At 42.5% G+C, this 12,004-nt stretch overlaps 1 protein-coding gene across 1 annotated transcript; it reads left to right on the top strand.

Moving 5' to 3' along the window:
• The first annotated feature begins 1,795 nt into the window (after positions 1-1,795).
• Positions 1,796-2,603, top strand: LOC145001766 (protein LURP-one-related 4-like). Its single transcript, XM_078961113.1, has 2 exons — positions 1,796-2,095; positions 2,192-2,603. The coding sequence occupies exons 1-2, from the start codon at positions 1,796-1,798 to the stop codon at positions 2,537-2,539; spliced, it is 648 nt and encodes a 215-aa protein (XP_078817239.1). The 3' UTR covers positions 2,540-2,603.
• Positions 2,604-12,004: the final 9,401 nt, after the last annotated feature.

Here is a 12,004-nt window from a genome sequence, read left to right as displayed (position 1 = left end):
AAATTTGAAAATCAACAACCAATAAGAAATTGATGATGGTGATGTGTGTGGTTTTCAGATATGGTGCGTTGGGTTTCGTTGGGTAAAGATGGATGTCTGAGATGAGGAATGGTTATGTAGCAACAATGGAAGTAAGGACCAACCAAACAAGAAAATGAAATAATATAGACAAATACATAGAAGTTTTCATAAATGTCATCAAAGAGTTAAATCCGGTATACCGGCCACATAGACAAATCGAGTAATCTTTTCTTTATTTTTTATACTATCATTTTCTATTTTAAGAAACTAACAGTTTGTTTACCAAAAAAGAAAATATGATTGTTGACGATAGGTGTTCATTGATATTTTGGATTGGCCATGGTGCAACTTTAATGGGAGACATAATGATATATCTTACGCCCAGATTAGAGACATTACAACAACTTTAAGGTCCTTGTTTTGTGGATAGATGTAGGGTTATTGAGATCATCGAGCGGTCAATTAAAGGACCTTTAACATCAATTTATTTGTTTAATACCCACGGATAATAAAATATTTTTGAAGATCAATTTCAAGGAAATAAGAGGAATGAAGGCTGAAGCCAACAACTTTTAAGATTAAATTAAATGTGTTAAAAAGTCAATAAAATGTACATGTGCATGGAGTCGACTTGGGCGCACTCTTTTTTCATAATTTTGTACTGATTAATTTGATGCGATGCCGATACAATTTTTGCCATGTTTTATTACAAGTGACGTCACAAAATAGCTTTATGGGCGGAAATTGAACATTAGTTACACGTTCTTGATTGTTTTTCACAAGATAAAATATAGCCTTATTATAAAGATCTAACTTCCGTCATATATAGTTTACGCTTTCAAAGATCTTCAAGCATTCAAACAAGTAAATCTAAATTAACCAAAGTTATACAACAAATTCGGCATCTAATATTAAGTTAAGAAAGTGGTCAATTTTAGGATACATGGGACAACAATCAAACCTTGAAAAAGAATGTATTTGACTATTTCGAATTTCTAAGGCCAATTGAGTATTACTTAAGTAGAATAGATAATGACACGCCCACTAAACTAATCAATAGAATTTAAAAGTTAATGTGAAAACTGGCTGTAATGATTGTTGGATTTTGACTCTTAATTCAAAAAAAAATATATATATATATATATATATATATATATATATATATATATATATATATATATTATATTTTTGGTGAGAAATAGTCACGAAGGTGTTCAAAAGTTTATATTACAAACCAAATTTGTTATAGTTATTTTGTAAAAATCAAAATTAATCTATTTTATGCATTGATAAATGTTACTGGTAAGACGTACAATATATGCATCCGTTCTATTTGCGAATAAATAGTCTTTGTGACTAGTAGTTTTTTTAATAATAATGATGAACACATTGATAATTGAAATATGACAACTTAAAAAAATACAACATTAATGTAGAATTTCTAAAAAAAAAAAAGTTGAGCAGCTTGTACAGGAGCCGATCGTATGATTCGAAATTGTCATTAACTCACATTGACGATCGATGTTGCTCAAATGACTATTCTTTATACTATCTAAGACCATAAATATGAATCTACTTATAATGTATAACAACTTTTCTATTTTCTTAACCAAATATTATACTTATGGTTATGTAAAATAATTTTATTTATTTGATAAATAATTGTGGGGATTTAGATATATATAGGGACCGTATATCTCACTGGGACATACTTGAATTCTTTTCCAAGATGCTGACCTACATGCAAATATTTTTAAATTACTACCACTTCCTCATGTCTATATATATAAAGGAGCTTCTCTATCTTCTTACAAGATTTATTTTCTTTTCTCTTACAATGTCTAGGGTTTATCCACACAGACCTTCTCCTTCCTCTCCTTCACCTTACATGAGTTCAAAGCTTGAATCTTTTACAATATGGATGAAATCTTTAGTTTTCAACACTCATGGATGCACTGTCTACAATTCAAAAGGCGAAATAATTTATAGAGTTGATAATTACGACAATAAATGTGGCCAAGAAGTTTACTTGATGGATATTCGAGGCAATGTTCTCTTTTCCTTACGACAGAAGGTACTTATGCACTCATGAAGTCGTGATTAACTTATATATAGTTTCATTTTATCAAAAGACGATATCTTTTTTAATGTAATTGCTTTGTCGGTGCAGAAATTACAATTATTTGGATGCTGGGATGGATATAAATGGGATGATTGTAGTTCGAATAAACAACTATGGTTCCATGCAACAAAACATCGAAGCATTTGTGTGAATTCGTGTGACCATAAAGGAAGAGGGTTTACATACAAGATTGTTAGAATGAATGGGAAACTAGGGTTCAAGATTGTAGATGAAGATCAAGAAGGTGCTCTGGTAGCAGAGCTTAAACAAAAACAAACAACAACAGGAATTAATTTAGGAGATGATGTATTTACATTAATTGTACAGCCCCATATCGACCATTCGTTAATCATGGCAATTGTTATGGTCTATGGGTTGATTAATAATCATATTTGAAGAAAAAAAAAAGCTTGTTCAAGCTGATTATCTATAGTATATAGGATGTATATTCATTAAAATACATCGGTAAATCAACCAAATCTTCTTTGCATTCGCATTTTTGATATATTCTATTTCGTATTATGTTCAATTCATTTACTGAACTCAAAAGGTTCTGTTGGACATGAGACATGTTAAGAAAGAAATTTTACGATTAATTGATTAATTAATAAATTATAGTATTAGGGGTTGAGAATCAAAATCTAACAATTTGATAGAAGCTACAAAATCTTGTTAATCTTTATATCTAAAATTTAGTCTTTATATTTTAATGTAAGTAATTTATTACTTATTTAGTCTACTTTCAGTTAAGTTCCAATAATTAAAATAAAAGTTTTTTAAACTCAATATATGCATGTTAATAGAAAAAGTGTTTGACATGAAATTGCTTTTATATAAATTAATTAAGTTGTCAATATGTTATATCATGATATTGGTTTATATTATTTATTTATAATTAAAACCTAATAAATTTCACTTTAAAAACTCTGATTTTAAAAAATAGTTAATTAATTGAAAGTGGGCAGTATTAAAATTTGAATACCCTACCTGCTACACTCAAAGTGAGACCAACCCCATAAGCAGTGGATACAATCATCATCACCTCATGTCCCATAGGATTTCAATATCACTCATAGTTGTATAATTAACTGAAATACGAGATTAAATGATATGTCATTTTATATTTAACGTTTTCATCAATTAATTAAGTTATTATATAAGTTTTTAGCTAGTTCAGTTAACCTGAATTCATTTTAAGACTGATTATTCTGTTCTGATCACCAACAATTTATTAGAATTAATCAAGAGTGACCATTTTACCCTCAAAGTTGTAAAATGACATGGATGCCTCTACGGCATTCAAATTTTGTGTTATATTATGATTATCTACTACAAGAATCTTGTTTAGCAACAACGACTTAGCAACGACATATTGTCAACGCTAAAAGGAGCTACTGCACATAATCTTTGTCATGGCTGACGACAGGTAGGCGGGAACCTCCATATCCGGTAAAATTGGAATAGCTAACTAATAGCAAAGACTTGTTCTCGATAAAGCTGCTGTCGCAATTAAAATTTTATATATTTTTTCTAGATGGCTATTTATTTATAGTCATTGTTTTTTTTTTTTTTTTTTAGAACTGCGGAAATTATTAAATAGAAAAGCAGTGCAACTAGCAAGGTGCTAGAGCAAACTGCAAAATATTAGTACAAGCATGGAAAACATTAAGAGGAGAACAATACAATACATTCCAATTCAAACTACTAAGATTGGCGCGATGCTTGAACCAATTAAATGATATAAATTGAATTTGATCTGCCGTCCTCATAGGAGAGTATGTTTTCTTCTTGAAGATGAGGGCAATCCGTCTCCCAAATTATCCGTATGGTAGAATATATCAGCCCTAGTTTCATATTTTTATGATTCTTGCTAGCCCATTGAGATGTATTTATAGGTGCCAACGGTAAAAAAAACTCGACCAACTATAGAACCATCTTCAGACTTCTTGGGAGAAAAAACAATTGAAAAAAATATGATCTGTGTCTTCATTTGTAATCAAATAGAAAGGGCAAACAGAGGATGACAAATTTACCCCTCTCAATATGAGGTTCATGGCAACTGGAATTCTATTTAGTAACATGCGCCACATGAGGCAATTAGCCTTGATGGGGACCCATGAAATCCGATGAGACATCAACCAATCATCAACTGTTATCATGTTATCCATTAAGCTTAAGGCACGAATCGATCTCACACTGAAATCACCGTTTTTGTCTGCCTTCCACATCCACGAGTCATAAACTTCTTAAAGTTGCATGCTAACCACCAAACTATTTAGGGCAACTAATTGCCTTAATTCCTCACCATTTCGTGGGTCTCTTTTCCAGCACCAAGTTCCAGCAGGAGGCATTAATTCTTTCAATAATTTTGCAATTTTTTTCTGAGACTCAATCAAATACAGCTTAGGGAAAACATCTTTGAGCACCACATTATTTGAAACGACCCAAAAATACGACCCAAAAATTTCGTTTTTCAATATAACCAAAACCATAATCTGAGTGTCATATCATAAAACCATACGTGATGTATCCCAAACATAATAAAACACTGTACGGAAAACTGTATCATACTATGTCAAATCAAAACAACTAAATCAATTCCCAGGATAAAAGCTAAAGCTGTGGTGTGTGCGATGCTATCACCCCGAGCTCTTCCCTTTGCTTGCGGAAGTACCTGAAACCAAAACTGAAACTGTAAGCACGAAGCTTAGTGAGCTCCCCCAAACTACCACATACCATACAATATATAAATAAGCACATACTGGGCCTTGCCCACTGCATCAGACCGAAGTCTGGAACTAGCTGCATCGGACCGAAGTTCGGAACTGATTGGGACCTTGTCCCCTGCATCGGACCAGAGTCCGGAACTAACTGCATCGGATTGAAATCCGGAACTAACTGCATCGGGCCGAAGTCCGGAATTGACTGCATCGGACCGAAATCCGGAACTGACTACATCGGACCGAAATCCGGAACTGACTGCATCGGACCGAAGTCCGGAACTGACCGATCATGACATAGCATAAAACATAACACTATCATAATCACATATACTGCATACTGCATCAAAACAAAGTCCGGAACACATAACACAAACATGCTTGTATCACGAAGACATCAAGCACTCTAACTACGGGAAGGAAACTCACCTCGTAAACTGGCTGCTGAGTGTATGACTCTGGAATCTAACTGCTGCTGCTCCGGTATCTCCCCGGCTACAAGTCCATAAACACACTCAATCAAATACTAAACATTGCACTTGGGTAAAATGACTCTTTTACCCTTGGTCACAGTCAACTCTCATTTGACCTGACTCGCCGAGTTGGGCCGCCAACTCGCCGAGTCTCTACTCTCACACCTCAACCCTACTCGCTGCTACTCGTCGAGTATGGCATCAACTCGACGAGTACCCTCTCGATCCAAGAACTCAGACAATCTTCATCCGACTCACCGAGTCATATGAACAACTCGACGAGTTGTTCTTGAACTTAAGAAGATTGCCTTGGACTCGCCGAGTTGTATGAACAACTCGCCGAGTCCCTCCATTGCTGAGTCTACCCTCAACTCGCTGAGTCCACCCTACTACTCACTGGTCCCACACGACAGACACCGCTCAAAAGGAAGGAATCGGGGACTCGCGACTCGACTCGCCGAGTCGTTCTTCCGACTCATCGAGTCACCGCCATGCAACTATTCTACACTCGTTTCTGCTCGAAACCAAAACATACAAATGATAGATCTGAGTCCAATAAGCTGGTTTACCACGTAAAGTTTCCAACTTTACGTGCACAAACACATGAACAAGGGAATAAAGGCTAAAAGATGCCTAAAGAAGGTAGATCTAGGGCTAATATGCAAAATAGCTCCAAAAAGGCAATAGATCTGGGCTCTACAACTCCCAAATATACAAATCTAAAGATATCTCGGCATAAGAAGGCTTCCATATCAACACAAAGCTTGAGAAAGGCATCAACTAGATCTAAAAAGGGCTTTTAAGCATAAAAAGGAAAAGAAACTAGAAGAATACCTCAAAGAGCTCTTGCTTTCCCTTGAATCTCTGCTCTACAATCCTTCTTCTTGCTCCTTTCTTCTTCTCCTTCTTCAAAACTTCACAAATGCACACAAAATCACTTACAAACACTCAAGGACGAATTAGGGTTTTTCTCACAGCTTCTGAGGGTGAAGGAGGCGAGAATGAGGGCCATAAGGTGGCTTAAATAGTGGGCAACCCGGGGATTTAGGGTTTCACCCAGACGGACAGACTCGCCGAGTCTCCAGCTAACACGTGCTCGAAACCCCGACCCTACTCGGCGAGTCAGGCTATGAACTCGCCGGGTCCCTCTTGCAAAACTTCAAAACAAATACCAAGGAATTAACATACCGGAAACGGGTCATTACAATTCTCCCCCACTTATCTCAGACTTCGTCCTCGAAGTCTGCTACGGCTGAATCTGCAAATATCTCCGGGTAGTGCGCTCTCATCTCCTCCTCAGCCTTCCACATCCATTCAGACCCCTTCCGGTGCTGCCACTGCACCTTCACTAACTGAATTACCTTTTTCCTCAAGGTGTTGGTCTTCCGGTCCAGAATCACGACCGGCCTCTCAATATAATTCAGGCTGCTATCAACCTGAATATCCTCTAGGGGAACGACTGCTGACTCATCCACTAAACACTTCCTCAACTGAGACACATGGAAGGTGTTGTGGATTTGACTAAGCTCCTCAGGAAGATCTAACCGATAAGCAACCCGACCCACCCGGGCTAAAACCCTGAAAGGACCAATAAATCTGGGGCCCAACTTGCCCCTCTTCTGGAACCTGATGACACCCTTCCAAGGTGAGACCTTCAGAAGGACCATATCTCCCACCTAGAACTCCAAGTCCGAACGCCTCCTGTCGGCGTAGCTCTTCTTCCGACTCTGCGCAGTCTGCAGCCTACTACGGACCTGCTGGATCAACTCAGTCGTCTTGAGCACCACTTCTGTGCTCCCGATGACTCACTGACCGACCTCGCCCCAACAAATCGGGGTCCTACACTTCCTCCCATACAGCATCTCAAAAGGAGGTCGATCAATGCTCGCATGATAACTGTTGTTATACGAGAATTCCGCTAACGGAAGATACGTATCCCAACTGCCCCCAAAATCTAGAACACATGCCCTAAGCATGTCCTCAAGAGTCTGAATCGTCCTCTCGCTCTGCCCGTCAGTCTGGGGGTGAAAAGCGGTGCTGAAATGGAGACGAGTACCCATCTCGTCGTGGAACCGCTTCCAGAATCTGGATGTGAAACGGACATCTCGGTCTGACACCACCGATACTGGCACTCCATGACGTGCCACAATCTCTCGCACATAGATATCGGCTAACTTTTCCGCCGATATACTCTCCTGGATCGGAATAAAATGGGCACTCTTCGTCAACCGATCCACTACTACCCATATCGAATCCACTCCACGTGCGGTCCTGGGGAGCTTGGTGACAAAATCCATGGTGATATCCCCCCACTTCCACACGGGAATGTCTAACGGCTGCATCTTGCCGTGAGGTCTCTGGTGCTCCGCCTTGACCTTCCGGCAGGTCAAGCATCTCTCAACATACCAAGCGACGTCCCGCTTCATGCAGGGCCACCAATAATCAGGTCGAAGATCTCGATACATTTTCGTCGCCCCTGGGTGGATAGAAAATCGAGACTTATGAGCCTCGTCCATCAATACCTGCCGTACTCCACCCCAGTACGGTACCCACACCCTCCCGTGAAGCGTCAGCAAACCCCGACTGTCATAATCAAACGAAGCTACTCGGCCCACTATCCTCTCACACTTCTGCCTCTCCTCCTTGAGGCCCTCCATCTGAGCCTCCTTGATCCGCTCCAACAATGGAGTGATCACTGTCATCCTCACACACAGATCTCTGATAGGGGCCGCCGACACTTTGCGGCTTAGGGCGTCGGCCACCACGTTGGCCTTCCCTGGATGATAAAGGATCTCACAATCATAATCCTTCAGCACGTCCAACCACCTCCTCTGCCTCATGTTCAGACTTGGCTGATCCATAAGATACCACAAACTCTTGTGATCCGTGTAAATAGTACAACGGACCCCATAAAGGTAATGTCTCCAAATCTTGAGGGCGAACACAACTGCCCCCAGCTCCAAATCGTGGGTAGGATAATTAGCCTCGTGAGGCTTCAACTGTCTCGAGGCATAAGCTACCACATGGCCTCGCTGCATCAATACTGCCCCATACCTGTGATCGAAGCATCACAATAGACTACGAAGTCCTCTACTCCCTCTGGCAAGGTAAGGATCGGAGCCTCGCACAATTTCTGTCTGAGAGTCTCGAACGCCGCCTGCTGCTCAGGCCCCCAACGAAATACCACCGACTTCTTGGTTAGTCGGGTGAGCGGCACTGCTGTCTTGGAGAAGTCCTGAATAAATCTCCGATAATACCCTGCCAACCCTAGGAAGCTCCGAATCTCAGATGGAGACTTCGGGACCTCCCACTGCATCACGGCCTCAATCTTGGTCGGATCTACCAAAATACCCTTCTGGTTGACGAGATGACCAAGAAACTGCACCTCGCGCAACCAGAACTCACACTTGGAGAACTTTACGAAAAGTCTCTCCCTCCTCAAAGCCTCCAGCACCTCCCACAGGTGCTCCTCGTGCTGTTCCTGCGTCTTGGAATATACCAAGATATCATCTATGAATACTATCACTGACCGATCCAGCATCTGACTGCACACGCGATTCATGAGGTCCATGAACGCGGCTGGGGCATTGGTGAGCCCAAATGGCATCACCACGAACTCATAATGACCATACCGGGTCCTGAAAGCAGTCTTCTGTACATCCTCATCTCTAACCCGCATCTGATGATAACCGGAGCGTAGATCGATCTTGGAGAACCAAGACGCTCCCTGAAGCTGATCGAACAAATCATCTATCCTTGGAAGTGGGTAATGGTTCTTCACCGTTACCTTATTGAACTCCCGATAATCAATACACATACGATGCGACCCATCCTTTTTCCTCACAAACAGGATCGGCGCTCCCCAAGGCGAACTGCTCGGCCGAATGAAACCCTTGTCTAATAGCTCCTGCAGCTGTGTAGACAACTCCTGCATCTCAGGGGGAGCTAGTCGATACGGTGCTTTGGCTATCGGAGCCGCACTAGGAATTAGGTCGATCCTGAACTCAACCTGTCTCTCAGGAGGTATCCCCGGCAAATCCTCAGGAAACACATCCGGGTAGTCTCGAACAATAGGAACATCATCAACTGTCGTCTTGCCCTTCTCCCGGGCATCCAAGACGTAAGCTACAAAACCGGCGCAACCCTGCTGAACATAGCGCCTCGCCCTCGCGGCGGAACAAAAGGTCGGTCCTCGCTGTGGCCTCTCGCCCTGAATCACTAACTCTCCCCCACTGGGAGTGCGAACCCTCACTAGCTAAAGCTCACAATCAATCACCGCCCCATTGGGGCTTAGCCAATCCATGCCCACAATAACTTTATTCCCTCGCAGGGGAATAGGTACCAGATCCACTGAAAACTGCTCATCAAATATCTGAAGGGAACACTCTCTATGCACTCTGCCGACCCTCACGGTCCTATCATCTGCTATCTCAACCTCTAATGGACAATCCAGATCCCCAGGAGCTCTACTAAATCTCTTGCTAAGCGCAAGCGATACGAATGATCGGGTAGCCCCCGAATCGAACAGTACCAAAGCAGAAATGCCGTTCAACGAGAACGACCCTAAATAAAACATACCATCAAGTAAGATTCAAACGATAATAATAATTAAGAGATGAAGGAAAGATACATACCCGTCACCACATCAGGAGTCGCTCGCGCCTCCTCTGCTATCAACTGAAAAGCTCGGCTCCTAGCCACTGGTGTCTCTGCTCGGCCCTGACGGCCATCTGTAATCCTCAAAGTAGCAGGGGCAGGTGCAACCACCTTCCCTGCTGTAGCTAAACTTGGACACTGGGACTTTTTATGTCCCCTCTGATTGCACTGAAAGCAAATCAGATCTGATGCTGCAACAGCAGTAGCAGGGGCCGTACAATCCCTGCTCAAATGCCCAGTTCGACCGCACTTATAGCAGCCGGAACTCCCTGCCTTGCATGTTCCCTCGTGCAATCTCCCACACTTGCCACATCGACCATGGCTCTGCTGACTCCTGGACCTGTGATCAGATACCTTGGGCTTTTTGCCCGAACTGCCTGAACCTGAAACCGCCTTCGGTTTCCTCTTCTTCTCCATCTCGAGATCAATCTCCCTCTCCCGAGCTCTAGCAATCATGTCATCCAGCGGTTTACAGCTGGACCGGCTGACAAACATGTGGATATCACTCCGCAACATCTCATGATAACGAGCCTTCTTCATCTCCTCATCGGCTGCATACTGAGGAACAAGAAGAGCCCTCTCCCTAAACTTGGCGGTGATCTCCGCCACTGTCTCTGTAGTCTGGGTAAGATCCTGAAACTCCCTAGCTAACTGCTGCACCTCAATGACCGGTGCAAACTCCGCCCTGAACCTGGTAGAGAAATCAGCCCAGGTCATGGCGTCCAATGCCGCATCATCCCCGATGGCATGTCCGACCTCCTCCCACCAATCCCGTGCCCTGTCCTTCAGAAGACAGGACGCCAATCTGACCTTGTCCCCCTCAGGACACCTGATAGAGCGGAAAGCGTTGGCCACATCCGCCAACCATCTGGTACTCGCTATGGGGTCCCGCGCCCCATGATAGTCTGGAGCTCCGCATGCCCTGAACTCCCTGAACGTAAGTGTGCGCGATCCCATCATGGCCGCCATCTCGGCACGGAAAATACCCAATCTCTCATCCACCAGCTCTAAAATACCCTCCTTGATCGAACCGAAGATCACAGGAGTCTGCTCCAGTATGATGTGGGTAACCTCAGAAGAAAGGAACTCTCTGGTCTGCTCATCCATCTGCCTGACCTTCGGGCCTGATCCTGATCCTGATCCCCCTCCGGCATCTGAGCTGCCGACTGCTGGTCTCGGATGCAAAACTACCATTCTGAAACATATCATAACCACATCAGAACACTGAAATATCTCAAGGGATCATGATACTACTACTAGCTTCCTGGTCTTGTCTTGGCCTTCCTTGATTCGAGTACGGATCCTCTGCTTTCAGTAGTACGGGCCCATACTACCTTCCACATCTATCCGTACTTTCCTCAAGAACTGCCTTGACTCCACCAAGTCACTTCTACTATTGCTGCTCTCTGCTACTCTCGTCCTAGGCTTGCCCTAGGGAAACCTCAGGCTCAACACAACTGGTCCTCAGCTGCTGAAGGTTTCCTTATAATGCCAATTAGCCACCACCTGAACACCATCACATGTGATGAGGATCAGATAATCTTTCAAGTAAAAGACCCGTCCCTATAACGGTTGGACTCAAACAAGAGCTGCGCAATGGGGCCAGTTCCAGCACTCTGGGATTATCCAACCGTGATCACATGTGGTGTGACGTGTTCACCTAATGGCTAACTCCCATCACTCAGAACCCCACAAAGCATGAAGCAAGCAGCATTCGGATAAGGGAAACAGACTCAGGCAAAACTATTCTCATAACAAGAAACTGTACTAGCATAGGATGCTAAGCTCATACTATCAGGCATAACCTAAACAAACTATTCTACTGCTGTCTACTCAATACTAGCATGCAATACTCATAAAGCTGTAACACATAAAGCAGGCACATAAGGCATTCTCCAAGATCCTTAGTCCTATACTAGCATGCTGATCTACTGAAACTGAAACTGAACAAATAACTTGTATGGGTAATTTGGGAGTACTTACTTGAGCTCGGCTGATCGCATGCACACACC

The sequence above is a fragment of the Lactuca saligna genome, chromosome 6 (assembly GCF_052625555.1).
Source record: "Lactuca saligna cultivar CGN05327 chromosome 6, ASM5262555v1, whole genome shotgun sequence".
In the NCBI taxonomy this organism is placed as follows: domain Eukaryota; kingdom Viridiplantae; phylum Streptophyta; class Magnoliopsida; order Asterales; family Asteraceae; genus Lactuca; species Lactuca saligna.
The sequence above is the reverse complement of the archived record's forward strand: the minus strand, read 5'-3'. Positions and strand labels throughout refer to the sequence as shown.

What these genes read in the sequence shown, in the direction of transcription:
- LOC145001766 (XM_078961113.1), top strand. Translation starts at nt 1,796, where the DNA reads ATGTCTATATATATAAAGGAGCTTCTCTATCTTCTTACAAGATTTATT. An exon ending in TCTTTTCCTTACGACAGAAG is followed by an intron (nt 2,096 to 2,191) that starts GTACTTATGCAC and finishes TTGTCGGTGCAG; the next exon opens with AAATTACAATTATTTGGATG.